Source organism: Nerophis ophidion, linkage group LG08 (genome assembly GCF_033978795.1).
Source record: "Nerophis ophidion isolate RoL-2023_Sa linkage group LG08, RoL_Noph_v1.0, whole genome shotgun sequence".
In the NCBI taxonomy this organism is placed as follows: domain Eukaryota; kingdom Metazoa; phylum Chordata; class Actinopteri; order Syngnathiformes; family Syngnathidae; genus Nerophis; species Nerophis ophidion.
The window spans coordinates 47,789,340-47,807,840 of NC_084618.1; the positions used below are offsets into that span (position 1 = coordinate 47,789,340).

Genomic DNA, 18,501 nt, shown 5'->3' on the forward strand with positions numbered 1-18,501 from the left:
GCAAATAGTGTTTTTTATTTTTTTATTTCTATCATAAATACCAATGCCAATAAATGCAAAATAAGTTTTTGTAGTTAGGATGTTGAGCAGTTCTTTGAACAAGAATGTATTCACCTGAGAAAGACTGTAGCGTTTTTATTTCTTTTGTGACTTTTTCGCCTTCTCTCGCCTCTGTTCATAGTAACTGAGTGGTTCAGCATAAAAATGTCGGCTGTTGTAACAATTAAAAAAACTTTTTCTCTCACAATGATTTACTTACGACCGTATCCAGGACCCAGCACCTAATTCACATGAATATACTTCCAAAGCTCTTTCACACAATGCTGTAAATTCACCACAATAGTCACAAATTTTGACAAAAATGGCCTTGGCCCTGCAAATTTTTCTGTCCACGGGGTGATGAGGAACAATGGAAGGAAACAGACGTTCTTTAGAGTGAGTGTGTGAGGCAAAGTTCAGAAAAGTTCATTCACATCGTTCGAGGGCAGGATCACCGGGGATAGGATAGCTGAACATAAAGGTGTCAGCGACAATTTACTGTCACAATTTGGGCATTAAGCTGAATCTCTTATCCAGAATCACTTACAATAAGTACAAGAGTTCAACATCACTGGATCCAATAATTGCAAGAAACAGAGTAATAAACAAGCCTCGCGGACAAGAGCACAATGCTAGGTAGTCGTCATGGAGTGGAGGAAGGCTGGGTGTAAATCAGAATGGCACCAGAAAGAAAAACAACTTGAGAATGAGGCCAAAGCACATCTGCCAGTGAGGATGCCATTGGTCTGCAACTGAGAGACAAACTTTAAGAAATATGTGATGTGTGTTGAGTGAGTTTACATTTTATAGTGTTGTTTTACGTGTGAAAAATGCAGCCTAGTGGTACGCTTTTGGACTTCAACACTTGACTAGCTTATGAGTGGCTTTTACTTTACTGTAAGTTTAATCAAAGATTGGCATTTTTATTACGATACATTCCGAATTAGAATCATCACAAGGAATGGTTCCATTTCACATACTCAATAGTAAGATTTGTCTGTACTTTTGAGTGTGTTCGTGTGTTAATACATTTTCATTTGTTTCATAATATAACAACTGGACATCACAGTTATTTTTATCACTTCAAATGTTCAATAAAAATGAGTCTTTCAGTCAACCAGGCTGTACTAGCGTCCGGAATGAAATCCCCTGGAACTCGCAGCATCTGGTTCTAGACAAGCTGGGCAGACGAGGCCTGCAGGTCCTCTTTGGGGAAAGTCCTGAGGCCCAGCATGACCCAGAGGAGTTTGTCCACCCAGTTACCGCCAGTCAAACCGGCACGTAGGGTAGCCTTCATGGAGCGGTGGCATCGCTCACACAAACCGTGGGCCTGAGGGCGGTGTGCGGTGGTGCGATGCAGCTTGACCCCCAGAGCCCAACGATCACGCTCCAAGTCTCCACGGTAAACACCACAACCCGGTCAGAGGAGATGTCCGAAGGGAATTTCGAAGCACGCTACCAATGAATGCCCGAGCCACATCAGTGGACGACGAGGGGAACAGCATCCGTCCAGTGGGTTGTCCTGTCCACCGTGTTGGTGGTGAGGAGGTAGGTGAAACCATGCAAATGGGGGAGTGGGCCCACCAAGTCTATGGTGATATGGTCTAACCTCTTGAGAACAGCAAACTACTCAAACGGGGCCTCGGTGTGGTGTTGCACTTTTGCGCGCTGACAGACAGCCCGTTTCCTGAATCACCATCCATCCATCCATCCATCTTCCTCCGCTTATCCGAGGTCGGGTCGCGGGGGCAACAGCCTAAGCAGGGAAGCCCAGACTTCCCTATCTCCAGCCACTTCGTCTAGCTCTTCCCGGGGGATCCCGAGGCGTTCCCAGGCCAGCCGGGAGACATAGTCTTCCCAACGTGTCCTGGGTCTTCCCCGAGGCCTCCTACCGGTTGGACGTGCCCTAAACACCTCCCTCGGGAGGCGTTCGGGTGGCATCCTGACCAGATGCCCGAACCACCTCATCTGGCTCCTCTCGATGTGGAGGAGCAGCGGCTTTACTTTGAGTTCCTCCCGGATGACAGAGCTTCTCACCCTATCTCTAAGGGAGAGCCCCGCCACACGGCGGAGGAAACTCATTTCGGCCGCTTGTACCCGTGATCTTATCCTTTCGGTCATGACCCAAAGCTCATGACCATAGGTGAGGATGGGAACGTAGATCGACCGGTAAATTGAGAGCTTTGCCTTCCGGCTCAGCTCCTTCTTCACCACAACAGATCGGTACAACGTCCGCATTACTGAAGACGCCGCACCGATCCGCCTGTCGATCTCACGATCCACTCTTCCCCCACTCGTGAACAAAACTCCTAGGTACTTGAACTCCTCCACTTGGGGCAGGGTCTCCTCCCCAACCCGGAGATGGCACTCCACCCTTTTCCGGGCGAGAACCATGGACTCGGATTTGGAGGTGCTGATTCTTATTCCGGCCGCTTCACACTCGGCTGCGAACCGATCCAGTGAGAGCTGAAGATCCCGGCCAGATGAAGCCAACAGGACCACATCGTCTGCAAAAAGCAGAGACCTAATCCCGCGGCCACCAAACCGGAACCCCTCAATGCCTTGACTGCGCCTCGAAATTCTGTCCATAAAAGTTATGAACAGAATCGGTGACAAAGGACAGCCTTGGCGGAGTCCAACCCTCACTGGAAACGTGTCCGACTTACTGCCAGCAATGCGGACCAAGCTCTGACACTGATCGTACAGGGATCGGACTGCCATAATAAGACAGTCCGATACCCCATACTCTGAGCACTCCCCACAGGACTTCCCGAGGGACACGGTCGAATGCCTTCTCCAAGTCCACAAAGCACATGTAGACTGGTTGGGCAAACTCCCATGCACCCTCAAGAACCCTGCCGAGAGTATAGAGCTGGTCAACAGTTCCACGACCAGGACGAAAACCACACTGTTACTCCTGAATCCGAGGTACAACTATCCGGCTTAGCCTCCTCTCCAGTACACCTGAATAAACCTTACCGGGAAGGCTGAGGAGTGTGATCCCACGATAGTTGGAACACACCCTCCGGTCCCCCTTCTTAAAGAGAAGGGGGACCCTTCTCTTTAAGAAGGGGGACCGGAGACACTCAGGATTCAGGCACTCAGGAGTGTTTGAACTCCTGAGTGCCTGAATCTTGTGGTCAGACGCCTGTTCCACACCCATACGAGAGTAGTCCAGTCCTGATTGCACCGCTCTGAGGTTCCCTCTGGATAGCGGTCTGTCACCATGTTGGACTTATCCGCGATGTATCGGATGTCTTAGATGTACTCCAAGATGAACGACAGCCAGCGTTGCTGGCGGGCCGATCGCGGCACGACCACCTTGGAGGGGCTTGTGGTCCTCACAAAACTGGATTTCACAGCCTTACAGGAGAAGCGGAAGTGGCGGATTGCCAATCAGACGCCGAAGAGCTCTCAAAGGGTGCTGTAATTACACTCTCTAGAAACTAGTTGGCGGCTGAAAAGGAAAGCAGATGTCAGGTGTCGTCCACCCACTGCTCCAGCACAGCGCCAACGGCATAGTCGGATGCATCCATCGTGAGAGCGACATGTGCCTCCTGGGATGGGTGCACCAATATGGTAGCCCGGCACATCACGGCCTTTGTGTCCTGGAATGCCTTGTCCCACTCTGCCGTCCAGTCGACATTCTGGTGAGGGTCCTGCCCAAGACAGGGGTTGCCTTACAGATGAATCGGTGGTAAAACTTAACCATCCCAAGAAAATTACAGAGCCTTCGGGCTGAGCGCGACCGAGGAAAGGCGGATAAAGCTTCCATGGGTGGCCTTCACCATGATGACAAGGTGCCCGAGGACCTGAATGGACGGCATACCAACGACATACTTCGCCAGGTTAATGATCAGGCCATGCTGGTCGAGCCTCATGAAGAGGTCCCTGAGGTGTGTTTGGTGCTACTCCCTCCGAGGTCCCATCGTCACGGGCACATGTAAACAAGGAGAAGGTCATGGCATCCCGTGGGCGCACAAAATATCTGCTCCGTGGAGGGGAAAGGAAATGTTGGCTTTGATGAGGTCCCACGTAAACCACAGACCCCAGAAACATAAGTTTACGGTCTTTGTGCCATACGCATGGATGAGGTATTGTTGGTAGATGTCAAAGGTGGGCTGTGCAACCCGCCAGCGACATCATCCACAATAGCCGGCAGGACGCTCCTCTGAGCGCTGGTGTCACAGAGTATTGTGTACCCAGAGAGGGTGTCTATGACAAAAAGCAGTCAGCTTTTTGTCCCTGCACTCATGGCCGCTACTGAGGGCAGGCCCCGGCGTTTCCCGCCGCATTGTACTTGCAGCGGGAGCGGCACCTCTTAGACCTGGGTCCAAAACGTGTGTGGATGTAACACAACCCCCAGGCAGGCATGGCTGTCTGTGTGTCCTTTGCCGGGTGCATACTGGCACCCGTGGGCGCATGACTGCGAGACAGGGCCAGCACGTCAGCAGTGAAGTGTCGGAAATTGTGTTTTCGTCTATTTTATTTTAAAAATCACACAGAATATCCATCAGTCCATCAAAATAATACATAATATTTCAATTCCAAACCAGTCCCATCAATCCACAGATCAAATGAGAAGACACACAAACACAACTTAAGAAAATTAAGAAGTCAAATAAAATCAATATCAACAACAGCATCAATAATAGGAATACCAACAAAACAGTGATTAAAAACATTAAACAACAACAAGCAAACGAATCACTCATCATTTCCATCGCCATCACTAATATCATGAATAAAAAACAACAGGTCAAAGTGGCTTACACTTGTGTTGCATCTAATAAACATGACAACACACTGTATCCATTATTTATGACAAGGACAAAAACAATCATATTTATGGTCATTTAATAGTTAAAACAAATTCATATAATGGTTTCCTTATTACAATGTATGACTCATTATGATCTCATTTAAATGTGTTTTTTTCCTACTGCTAGCTGCTCGTAAAATCTTTTTTTTTTTTTTTTTTTTTGCTCAATACTTTTCTGTCCTCAACACTTGTTCATGAGCAAAAACAAGGACCCAGTTACCAATTGTATCCTCTGGAGATACTGTTGACAATATTGAAGCCTTTGCACTTGTCATATTAGCTGTTCATCACCTGATGCCTCTATTATCAATTAGTAATAACACCAACATGCAGTGTCAAAGCAAAGTCATCCATGCGATGCTGCCATAAAAACATTTTAACTCATTTAACAAGGTTTGTTTGCCTTCAATATGTTGCTGTTTTTGTGCACGGCATACTTTGCGCTGTACTGTATAGCCACGGTGCAGGCTGCTGTCTGCTGTTCCACTGGAGGCATGCATTGGTTCATTGGCCTGAAACTGAACGGATCCGTCTGAACTCTACTTCACCTTCTGTCTGCTCATCTGCCAGGGTCATCAGTCCCTCTGCTTTGCTTTGCTTCTATGGATTCCAGATTTCTCCCCTATTTTGTTTTTCCTCACAACTTATTGATTAAGGAATGTATGGAGTGAGGACCACCCAACCTCTGGGCATTCGGGTTAAATATCTGATGTGTCATCAACCATGACACATCAGATGTCAAACTATAACGTCTGCCTTTAGGCATTCTTTATAATAACGATGCAAATTAAATTCCCACAACAAACAATTTACAGCCGTGGTTCTCAAACTTTTTTCACCAAGTGCCACCTCAGAAAAAACGTGGCTCTCCAAGTACCACTATAATAAACCACATTAAAATACAGTAGCATAGTAGGTCTAAGTATTCATTAAAAATGGTAAAAGTTTGATTTAAAGGGGAACATTATCACCAGACCTATGTAAGCGTCAACTTGATGTTGCAGAAAAAAGACCGCATATTTTTTTAACCGATTTCCGAACTCTAAATGGGTGAATTTTGGCGAATTAAACGCCTTTCTATTATTCGCTCACAGAGCGATGACGTCACAACGTGACATCACCTAGGTAGTCAATCAGCCATTTTCTCAAACACATTACAAACATCGAGTCTAATCAGCTCTGTTATTTTCCATTTTTTAGACTGTTTTCCGTACCTTGGAGACATCATGCCTCGTCGGTGTGTTGTCGGAGGGTGTAACAACACGATCAGGGATGGATTCAAGTTGACTTACGTGGAGTGAGCATCAATTAGCACGGCATGCTAATCAATGCTAATATGCTATTTAGGCTACCTGTATATACATTTGTAGCTATATTTGGATCCAGCCTTTCTCTCCACCCACATTTAATGCCAAACAAACACTTACCAATCGACGGATTTAAGTTGCTCCAGTGTCACAAGATGCGAAAGTCCCGATCGTTTGGTCTGTACATTTTGCCGGCGATGGTAAGGCAGACATGGTACAGAGATGTATGGACATCCTGCAAATGTATTTCCAACGATAAAGTCAACGAAATCACAAAGGTGAGTTTTGTTGATGTTATTGACTTATGTGCTAATCAGACATATTTCGTCACGGCATGACTGCCAGCTAATCGATGCTAACATGCTATTTAGGCTAGCTGTACATACATTTGTAGCTATATTTGCATCCAGCCTTTCTCTCCACCCACATTTAATGCCAAACAAACACTTACCAATCAACAGATTTAAGTTGCTCCAGTGTCACAAGATGCGAAAGTTCCGATCGTTTGGTCTGCACACTTTACCGGTGATGCTAAGGCAGACATGGCACAGAGATGTATGGATATCCTGCGACACTCAATCGAAGGCGATCGCCGAATAGCGTCAATAGCTATTCGCTCAATAGCTTCAGTTTCTTCTTCAATTTCGTTTTCGCTATCTGCCTCCATACTCCAACCATCCGTTTCAATACATGCGTAATCTGTTGAATCGCTTAAGCCGCTGAAATCCGAGTCTGAATCCGAGCTAATGTCGCTATATCTTGCTGTGCTATCCGCCATGTTAGCATCACTAAATGACGTCACAGGAAAATGGACGATGGATTTAAAGATAGTGAAAATCAGGCACTTTAAAGCCTTTTTTCGGGATATTCCATGATGGGTAAAATTTTGAAAAAAACTTCGAAAAATAAAATAAGCCACCGGTAACTGATTTTTATTGGTTTTAACCCTTCTGAATTTGTGATAATGTTCCCCTTTAACAAGTATGTTTTATTATTTTTGGCTACTTTAAATTACACACAATTTGAACAGTAACATTATGTTTAGAATATAGGAATATATAACACTCTACTTCAATCCAGTGATTCTTTGTTGTACCCCAAGGTGGAGCCCGTACCACAGTTCGATAATCACTGATCGACACAATTCAAGCAAAAAACATATCCATACCACACATTACACCCTTGAAATATTTTGTATTTCTTTTTAAATTATTAGATATTCATTCAATATGCATACACAGACACTAGTCACAAAACCTTAGGGAAATTTAGCTTTTGGGTTGAATTTCACGATGAAACAATAATAATATAATCTTTACAATATAATATATATATAATATATACATTATAATACAGTATAATCTTAACATGTGAACTTAATTTGCCCTTATCCAACCTGTTAAATGTTTCACTACTTTTCGCAAAATTTACTGTTTTCTAACAGAAAACTGAACAAAATAAGCTGTAAAATGTTTTCAAAAAACGTTTTTTGCTACCTAATGATGATACCGTGTTACATTCTAAGTTCAGTGGTCACTTCACTTCCCTCTTAGAATATCTAGTTTGCAGCTTAACAATATCTATATTTTTCTGTAAATAGAGCGTATATGCTATGGATACAGCAGGGGCGGGTCAAAGTCTGTCTCATTGAGGGCCACATCGCAGGTATAGTGGCCCTCTAAGAGCCACTTACTACAGTGAATACAATATATTTGAAAGTTTAGTGTATAATTGACTCATGATATTATTACACAATTGCCTAAGGATTTGATTATTATTAGAGCTGTCAAATGATTAAAATGTTCAATCACGAATTATCTCAGTTTATTTATATTTTAATAAAAATTAATCGTGATTAATTTCAGATAGATCTAATTTTTTGTCATTAATAAGTGTACCATAGACAGACAAGTTTTATTTAAAAATTAACTGCACAATAAGTGTACTTTAATAACATTTTTGAAACTTGCACAAAAAGGACATAAACACACTTTTGATGTCAATAAAAAAAAAAAACATGTGGTGTGTTGATGTCTTACCAGACTTTGTATTTGGTGGGAATACAGAGTTTGTATTCCTGCTGTAGGACCACTTGCATTCAGAGAAGAGGAGCTACGCGTCCATGTTTAGATACCAGTTTCACACATTTATAGCACACACTGTAGATTGTTACGATTATGGTTTGATTGTGAAATATGTTTGGTCATGTATAATGTGATAATTTATACCTGAACAAATGCTTCTGATGTTCTGTACATTACATATTCTACATGTTAATGTAATTTTTTATGTAAAAAAATGACTCTCGAATTCCTGCCTACCGTCTTTCTTTTCTGCTGTTGTATTCCATTTTACTAAAGAAGTTAGTGTAGCAATTTATGTTTTCAATGCACTCAACCATAATCCAAACGCAGAAGTAAAGTGCAACCTCTCTACAAGTGGCAACATTGAAATAATTAATACATTTAGAAAGAAAGATTAAGTACTTTATTGACCTACGTAAATTATTTCCAAGTTTTCACACGCCTTTCAAAAGATGTGTCCTAGAGTTAGACACCTGTAAACTACAATTTAAATACTAACTTTCTGTTAGTCATTAGGCATCAGTGTACTGAACAATTCTAATTTGACTGAAAATCTACTTGCATTTTTTTTGTCAAGATGCTTGCATTACTAGTGAAGAGAATTAAGAAAAGAAAATGTGGGACAAAACATTTTTCATTTGTAACTATGAAATTATCCCAATAACTTTTTTGTTTTTCTTTATCTACATAAATATAAGGTCCAAATACATGACAACGCTCATTGGGTTACGACAAGGGCGTCAAACTTAAGACCCAGGGCGCCAGATCTGGATTGTCATGTCATTTTTTGTTGTCCACGAAAGCTCGGAAATAAGACACAAGCTTTCTTGCACAATGTATTTCAATGTTGATAGAAAAAAGTGAATATTGTTTTTTGATGCATTAAGGTTTTTTTTTTTTTTTTTTGGTCATTGTAACTCTTTTTGAAATAAATTCTACAGCAGCTGAACTTTTACATCTCACCTAACTTGTTGGACCTAAAGCAGGTTTTTAATTAATTTGTTGGTAAACAATAATGATCAATTGCAATCAATTGAATAATCTGCATTTACATGGTTATGGTACAAATGTTTTGCAGTTACATGCAGCCCACTGATAACAGCTGTAACTTTTTCAAAGTCACATCACGTTATGATGGCCGCAAATTGTTAGAACAAAACGGATCGTATTTTCTGGACTCCACAGCTGTATGTGTAGAAGCCGCGCCTACTACATTTAAAAAATAAAATCAAAAATTTGATATGTTCGCCGCACTGGACTATAATTTGCAGATATATAGCGGTACCTTGTGAAATGAAAAATTTACATACAAAGAATTTGTGAATGTTTATCTACACATCTTGTTTCCAAATGGTGCTTGTAACAAGGCAGTAAACCTGGTGATCAAACAAAACTAAAAAGTCATTGCTGTACGATTTTCTCCTTTTTTAATAAGGTTGTAGATGTTTATCAGGATTCTTCTTCCTTGTACATTGTGAAGAGTTTTGAGATTGAACAGTTTCTTGAAGTGGATCATTTTAATAAATTGTTTGATTTCTTTGCTTAAACCATTCCATGATCTTGCAGTTAGCAATTAAAAATCCACAGATGAGCCGTACCTTAGTTTCTTCAAATCCACAGTGCCATGCCATGTTTTGGTTTTGCTTTGTTATTGTCAATAGTGCTGTATGTGTGTTTTCTTCTATTATTGTTTTTTTGTAAAGTACATTGTGTTTGCCAGTGCATAAAAAGTGCTATAAAAGTAAAGTTGGATTTGAAAAACCGCAGGGTTCAAAATACGGAAGATTAAATGACAAAACATCTCCACAAAAAGTTTTTTATTATTAAATAAAAATCCAACATCAATATAATGTCACTTAAATAAGGTAAAGATACAAAAGTTATATAAATTCACTCTACATATGTACAATATCCCAAAGATACACCACTGAACTGATTAAAGTGTTCCAACATCTGAATAGTGCCTTGTGTTTAGTTTGATCTCATCTTTAAAAAAAATATGTACAAATCCACTGTATCACAATATAAAATACATTCCAAATATATACATTATGTACAATTTTTTGCCAATAATATAAAAAAAAATCATGGGAGCAACTTTCTTATATACAACAGTTGAGGGGGTTCCTAGGAACACCCGAGTGCTTCCAAATTGTGGCTTTGAGGTGATTTCTAGTTTTGAACATAGTGGCTGAACTTGGTTGGCAGATTGTCCACAGGGTAAACAGTCGGTCCAGTTTTCATCGTGGGCGGCCCGTTTAATAACGTACAGTGACACTTTGTGACCACTTCCACCAGGAAGATCTTCAGCAGGACCTTGGCAAACTCCTTCCCCACGCACATCCGTGACCCACCGCCGAAAGGAATGTACTGGAACCTCGACGAGCTGGCCGAGGCTTTTGTCATGAAGCGATCAGGCTGGAAGTCTTCTTTGTTGGGGAAGATATCCGCCACGTCGTGCGTGTCACAGATACTGTAGATGACGTTCCAGCCTTTCGGAATTTGATAGCCCTGAAACAAGGACGCGGCACGATGAGCGTTGGAGGTCAGTTTGGAAAACAAACCCTCCATCCATCCATTTTCTACCGCTTATTCCCTTTCGGGGTCGCGGGGGGCGCTGGCGCCTATCTCAGCTACAATCGGGCGGAAGGCGGGGTACACCCTGGACAAGTCGCCACCTCCTCGCAGGGCCAACACAGATAGACAGACAACACTCACACTCACATTCACACACTAGGGCCAATTTAGTGTTGCCAATCAACCTATCCCCAGGTGCATGTCTTTGGAGGTGGGAGGAAGCCGGAGTACCCGGAGGGAACCCACGCATTCACGGGGAGAACATGCAAACTCCACACAGAAAGATCCCGAGCCTGGATTTGAACCCAGGACTGCAGGACCTTCGTATTGTGAGGCAGACGCACTAACCCCTCTGCCACCGTGAAGCCCGAAAAACAAACCTAAAAGAGTTATTTCACTTACATTAAGTTCAAAGGTCTTGAGCGCCACCCTGAAGCCTCCAGGAACAGGAGGGTTGATCCTAAGAGTCTCTTTAATGACACAACCCGTGTACTTCAATTGCTCCAAAGACTCGATGTTCAGACTCTGGAGTTGCATGCCTTCTTCTTCCTGAAGGAGAGGTTAGCGGTGTGAGACCTTGACATGCCAATACAGAAAGCTTTTCCAACATTACCTTGTCAATCAGCTCCTGTCGGAGTTTGTCCACCACTTCAGGGTTGAGGCCCAGGAACATGATCAGAGAGGTGGCTGTGCTGGCAGTGGTCTCATGGCCACCAAACAGCAGTTCTGTGGCAGACTCCTTAATGGCCTGTGAAACAGCAAGGTTAGCATCTTTTTAATGAAATCATGAATCAACTGTTAATACCTGCATGCTGAATGGTTCTCCGTTCTTCCTGCAGCTGTCTATCAGCTGCTGCAGTGCATCCCCATGTTTGGACTCTTTCTCAGAGTCTTGGATCTTCTTCTTGATGTTCTCCTCGATCTTTGAGTGAATGAAGTTTCGCGCTTTCAGTCCCTGTGAGGAAGGATAAGAGTTTATATAAGCCCAAGTGCTCACTATCTGGAACACGCCATAACTTACCCTATACAAGCCACTGAAGGGAACGTCGATTGGCAGGGAGAACAAATTCTTGATCATTTCCTCAAACGCCTCCACCAACTGCTGCTCATCAGTGCGAATCTGTTCGGGCTCGAAGCCCAGCAGGATCCTCATGGCAATGCGGAACATCAGACGCTTCATCTCCGGGTAGACCAGCACACAGGAATCCCTCACTAGCCAGTCTTTTACTGCAGCTCTCACCTCTTCCTGGATGACGGGGATGTAAAGCTCCAGCGCTTCTCTGGAGAAGGCTCGCATGATGGCCTGCAGAGGAGTACAGCGATCCTGCATTAGCTACAGTATGTGTCATATACATGTCTTTTCAGCCACTGCCTATCTGACCAAAATGCAACCCACAGTTTGTCTAAACAATATACAGACACAGCCATCAGACAGTTTATTCCTTAAAAATCTGGTCCTTTTAGTTGTTTAGTCCAGCAGGTTATAAGCGTATTAAAACAATATAACTATAACTAATAATGAAATATACACATTTAACTGACATTTAAAAAGTTTACAGTGTACCTAATTGAAGCTTTTTTTATTGCATTTTTTTCCAACAATATCTCACTAAAATGTCTTCTGGGGCATTTTAAATTGTAAAATTTCAACGTAATTATATGTTACAATAAAATATATTTACTTTGGCATAATTATGACATTTATTATTGAATGTATTTGAATTTGAGGTTTTAACATGAAATACTTGTTGACGGAACTTTGAGGAATAAAAGCACACTAATTCTCAAACTCGTGGCAAAACAAAGAATCAATTGATTAAAGAGAGTGTTTTATTTTCCGATATTCAAAGTGTATGATGTTAGAACGGCCAAACACATTACATACAATTGTTAAATAAAACCTGCCCCTTGTTTTTTTAATAAATACTTAAAAAAACTATGCTACTGTACTTTAATGCAAAGTTTTTTACGAGGTGGTAATTGGTGAAAAAGTTTGAGAACCACTGAACTGGAACACTCAATTGACATTATAAGGATCAATCATACACCCATTTGACTTTGATTCAACAACATGGTGCAATTATTGATGTTTAAACATTTTAACATAGAATACATGATAATACTACAGTAAGATGGTTTAAAAAAATAATAAATAACCTTTTTCTTTTGATTTATTGATTGAAACTTTTTTTTAGTAGATTGCACAGTTCAGTACATATTACGTAAAATTGACCACTAAATGGTAACACCCGAATAAGTTTTTCTTCAGCCTTTTTTTTTACTGAATATTCTGAACTCTTCTTAAGTTCTTCATTTTTACTCTGCTATTTTCCATTGTATTTAATGCTGGTATAACTACTATTCTCACATTTTTTTTATGTATTTATTATGTATAATTAAGAATATTTTTTAGTGTGGATACCTCAAAGGAGGCGTTTTCCCCTCAATCCTCAGTGCCTTGCCATGTCGTATGTACTTTATGTCATATTTCATTCATTATTGTACTTTTTTGTCACTTGGAATAGTTTGTCATTGGTACTCTAATGTGTATATTGTAGGCCCATTTGTTCTTTGTTTTATTTTTATATTGCTTTGGTATGAACATTATTACATATACACCAAATTATTGTTTTTGCTATTTTTTTATTACACAATTGTATTATTGATCATGTTGTACTGCATTGTAATCTTTTGTTTTGTGATTGTGTGATGTTTTTGCCTGGACCCCAGGATGTAGACCAGGGGTCACCAACGCGGTGCCTGCGGGCACAAGGTCGCTTGTAAGGACCAGATGAGTCGCCCACTGGCCTGTTCTAAAAATACCTCAAATAGCAGCACTTACCAGTGAGCTGCCTCTATTTTTTACATTTTATTTATTTACTAGCAAGCTGTTCACAGTTTGCTCGACATTTTTAATGCTAAGAGAGACAAAACTCAAATAGAATTTGAAAATCCAAGAAAATATTTTAAAGACTTGGTCTTCACTTATGTAAATAAATTCATTTATTGTTTTACTTTCTCTTGTTAGAACTTTCAGAAAGACCATTTTAGAGAAAAAATACAACCTTAAAAATGATTTTAGGATTTTTAATACATATACTTTTTTACCTTTTAAATTCCTTCCTCTTCTTTCCTGACAATTTGAATCAATGTTCAAGAATTTTTTTTTTTTTTTATCGCAAGGAATAATAAATACATTTAATTTAATTCTTCATTTTAGCTTCTGTTTTTTTGACGAAGAATATTTGTGAAATATTTCTTCAAACTTATGATTAAAATTCAAAAAAAATATTCTGGCAAATCTAGAAAATCTGTAGAATCAAATTTAAATCTTATTTCAACATCTTTGAACATTTTTGTTCTGGAAAATCTGGAAGAAATAATAATTTGTCTTTGTTAGAAATATAGTTTGGTCCAATTTGTTATATATTCTAACAAAGTGCAGATTGGATTTTAACCTATTTAAAACATGTCATCAAATATATATGTATTGTGATAAATCATTAAGATGATCAGTGTTTCCAGAAAGATAAATATCATTAATTATTAATAATAACATAGAGTTTAAGCTAAATTGAACAAATTGGCTATTTATGGTAATTTATTTACACAGGTAGCCTTTTGCATTAATCAGTACCCAAGTAGTAGCTCTTGGTTTCAAAAAGGTTGGTGACCCCTGGTGTAGACTAATGGGGATCCTTAATAAACGAAATAAACTAAACTAATGCCATGTTTTGTTATTATACATAGTGCATATCTTTAAGATTACATATAAAGAAAGTTGGGTTACAACTTGCTTGTGCAATAAAATTACAAAATAAAGTTTGATTGTAATACAATAAATGCCTACTATCCTATTTATTGCCATTTATTGAAACACAATATAGTTTAACCGTGTTTTGAAAATAAAAATACACGATAATGTCAAACTGTTTGTAAAACATTTAAAGAAAGACACGCAATAATGAGAGTATGACTAAAGTGGTACCTTTTTCTTGGTTTTGTGCTGCGCTCCGTGGACGTTTGACAGCGTGTCGGAGCCCAGGATGGTGCGCACGGACGCGGGCCACTGCACGGACACCAGCTTGTGTTCTCCCAGGAGAATCTGCCTGACGTTATCGCCGCCGGTGACGCGCACGGTGGGGTTCCCGAACAGGTGAGTCCGGTAGATGTAGCCGTACTTCCGGCGCTTCATGCGCAGAAACTTCCTCCTCTGGACGCAGCGCGGGCGAAAAAGGCACACGGGGAAAGTCAACGTCTCGTACGCATGCGCGCACCGGGGAACAAGTCGCCTTACCTGCAGGATGAGCTGCAGCGTCTCGCCGAAGAAAGGTAAGCCCATGGAGCCGGGAGGGAGCGGACTGGGGCAGCTCGGGTCTCTGCCGCGAGTCAGATAGACCTCCCAGAGTTTGAGGGCCACCAGAAAGAGTAAAAGTGGCAGCACGACGGTGCACAGGAAGGTGGCCAGCAGTGTGCTGAGCGCCATGTTGGATTAGTGTCAGCCCGGCGAGTGAGGCTCCCGGCGGACCCTTTGGCGCCTTTTATAGGCGAAGGGAAAACTCGGGCTGTCACCTTCTCCTCCCGCAGATAAATTAGTTCACGCAAAGTTCATCTTTAATTGTGGGTGTCGCTAAGACCCGCCCCCGGCCCGGCCCGGCCCGGCCTGGCTGGCTGGCGTCACCATTTGTTCCATCTTTTAATCCTGACCTCCTGTTGCACGCAGACAATTCTCGGCGGATTTTACTGAGAAAAGGTGATGATTGCCTGCCGGACTCCCCCTTAAGACGCCTTTTGTTGCCAATAAGGCGACTAGTTTACACACTCATTAGCTCGGAGGGCTGCATTAAAGAGCAAAGCACGTTCTCTGCAGCTTGTCAACTGAGAAAGGACATGAGGAAGGTTTTGCAACTTTTGAGCCCCTCGATACCACCTGTACGATCCGATACCGAGTAAAATTCAGGCTAGTTTCAGTAATACATCCTGCGACTATACATAATGTGTCTGATATGAAATTAGGATGGAGTGCGTTTCTTTGTCTTCCCCTTCCGATGTTGTGGCGTTTTTCCAACACAGACTTACTGGTAGACATTGCCGTGTTTGTTTTTATTGTTATTTACATTGTTTTTATTCTGTACACTTGGGTAACAAGAAGGTGTTCTGATAAAACTTTTTAAACGGGGATAGCAGGTCCATTCTATACATACTTGATCATTTCGCGATATTGCCATATTTCTGCTGAAAGGATTTAGTAGAGAACATCCACGATAAAGTTTGCAACTTTTGCTTGCTAACAGAAAAGCCCTGCCTCTACCGGAAGTCGCAGACGATGACATCACATGTTGATGGCTCCTCAAATCTTCACATTGTTTTTAATGGGAGCCTCCAACAAAAACAGCTATTCAGACCGAGAAAACGACAAATTCCCCATTAATTTGAGCGAGGATGAAAGATTCGTGTTTGAGGATATTGATAGCGACGGACTATGGGGGAAAAAAAAAAAAGTTAAAAAAAACGCGATTGCATTTGGACGGATTCAGATGTTTTTAGACACCTAGGATAAATCTGGGAAATCCCTTATCTTTCTATTGTGTTGCTAGTGTTTTAGTGAGTTTAATAGTACCTGATAGTCGGAGGGTTGTGTCCACGGGTGTGTTGACGGCAGCTTTATGGGCGGCACAAGCTCAGCTGATCTCCGGTAAGAAGCGACTTTTTACCACAATTTTCTCACCGAAACCTGCTGGTTGACATCTGGTCGGGATCTATGTTCGCTGTGATTCATAGTAAAGTTTCACCTCCATGAATTTTAAACAAGGAATCACCGTGTGTTTGTGTGGCTGAAGGCTAAAACTTCCCAACTCCATCTTTCTACTTTAACTTCTCCAATATTAATTGAACAAATTGCAAAAGATTCAGCAACACAGATCTCCAAAATACTGTGTAATTATGCGGTTAAAGCAGACGACTTTTAGCTGTGTGTGTGTGTGCACAGCGCTCATATTTCCTAACAGCCCGTGACGTCAAGCGTACGCGCCATCATTACACGACGTTTTCAAGAAGAAACTCCCAGGAAATTTAAAATTGCAATTTAATAAACTAAAAAGGCCGTATTGGCATGTGTTGCAATGTTAATATTTCATCATTGATATATAAACTATCAGACAGCGTGGTGGGTAGTAGTGGGTTTCAGTAGGCCTTTAATATAGGAGCCCTAGGTATTGGCCGATAAGGGTGTGAATTTTGCCCACCTTACAATTTCCTGGGGTGACGATTCAGATCAGAATCAATTCTCTTATTATTTTGTGTGATGATTATGCAACTTTTTTTAAAACAATAACAGGTTAGAAAATCTCATTCTGGTTGCATGTAGATGGCTCAAAAAATGTATTGAAAAAATATATTCCTAAAAATATAGTTTAAAAAATATTTTGGAGTCAAATTTTTAAAAGTTTGAATTTATTTAGAATCGAAATGAATAACAATTACAAGTCAGATATAAATCTATTTTTTGTGCACACCAATTGGCCGATACTAACCGTTTGGAGTGGACCCATTATGCAAAACCAGCTTTTCTTACCTTTTACCTGGGGACGGCGTGGTGGAGATGGTAGAGTGGCTGTGCCAGCAATCTGAAGGTTACTGGTTCAATCCCACCTTCTACCATCCTAGTCACGTCCGTTGTGTCCTTGGGCAAGACACTTCACCCTTGCTCCTGATGGGTTCTGGTGAGCGCCTTGCATGTCAGTTCCCGCCGTCAGTGTGTGAATGGGCATATGTGGAAATACTGTCAAAGCGCTTTGGGCTCCTTAAAAATGGGTAGAAAAGCGCTATACAAGTACAACCCGTTTACTATTTATTCTGCACTGATAGCATTATCTTATTTTTATTCACCATATGCAGTGTTCTCACAGTTGTTCTCAAATATTTTCCTCCAATTACCAGAAAAATGTGGCTCTCCAAGTGCCACCATAATAATGACCAACATGAAAATACAGTAGCGTAGTAGGCCTGAGCATTCATTAAAAAAAGGCAGAAGTTTCAGTTAGCAAGTATATCATACCACAGTGGTTCTCAACCTTTTTTCAGTGATGTAACCCTGTGAATTTTTTTTAATTCAATTACCCCCTAATCAGAGCAAAGCAGGTTGAAAAAAGAGAAATAAGTAAAATACAGCACTATGTCATCAGTTTCTGATTTATTAAATTGTATAACACTGCAAAATATTGCTCATTTGTAGTGGTCTTTCTTGAACTGTTTTTGAATGAAAGATATACAAATAACTAAAACTTGTTGAAAAATAAACAAGTGATTCAAATATAAATAAAGATTTCTACACATACTAGTAATCATCAACTTAAAGTGTCCTCTTTGGGGATTGTATTAGAGATCCATCTGGATTCATGAACTTAATTCTAAACATTTATTCACAAACAAAGAAATCTTTAACATCAATATTTATGGAACATGTCCACAGAAAATCTAGCTGTCAACACTGAATATTGCATTGTTGCATTTCTTTTCACAGTTTTTGAACTTACATTCATATTTTTTTGAAGTATTATTCAATAAATATATTTATAAATGATTTTTTAATTGTTACTATTTTTAGAATATTTTTTTAAAATCTCACATACCCCTTGGCATACTTTCAAGTACCCCCAGGTTTACGCGTACT

The 18,501-nt window shown here is 40.8% G+C and overlaps 1 protein-coding gene and 1 long non-coding RNA gene across 2 annotated transcripts in view; one reads left to right on the plus strand and one right to left on the minus strand.

Moving 5' to 3' along the window:
- Positions 1-10,054: 10,054 nt before the first annotated feature.
- On the minus strand, positions 10,055-17,701 carry LOC133557855 (cytochrome P450 26A1). Its single transcript, XM_061908721.1, has 7 exons — positions 15,127-17,701; positions 14,818-15,042; positions 11,851-12,132; positions 11,635-11,784; positions 11,443-11,577; positions 11,232-11,378; positions 10,055-10,763 (listed from the first exon to the last, which is right to left on the minus strand). Exons 1-7 carry the CDS (start codon positions 15,313-15,315, stop codon positions 10,425-10,427), a joined length of 1,467 nt encoding a protein of 488 aa, XP_061764705.1. The 5' UTR covers positions 15,316-17,701; the 3' UTR covers positions 10,055-10,424.
- Positions 15,021-18,501, plus strand: part of LOC133557857 (uncharacterized) — a 62,461-nt gene continuing 58,980 nt past the window's right edge. Inside the window, exon 1 of the long non-coding RNA XR_009807856.1 lies at positions 15,021-15,161. This is a non-coding gene — a long non-coding RNA (uncharacterized LOC133557857). The remainder of the gene's footprint in view (positions 15,162-18,501) is intronic.

Excerpts from the sequence above, each read along its gene's own strand:
- LOC133557855 (XM_061908721.1), bottom strand. The coding sequence starts at position 15,315 with ATGGCGCTCAGCACACTGCTGGCCACCTTCCTGTGCACCGTCGTGCTG. Across the intron at positions 15,043-15,126 it reads CGCTGCAGCTCATCCTGCAG|AGGAGGAAGTTTCTGCGCAT; the intron begins GTAAGGCGACTT and ends CGCTGCGTCCAG. Across the intron at positions 11,785-11,850 it reads CCTTCAGTGGCTTGTATAGG|GGACTGAAAGCGCGAAACTT; the intron begins GTAAGTTATGGC and ends CCTTCCTCACAG.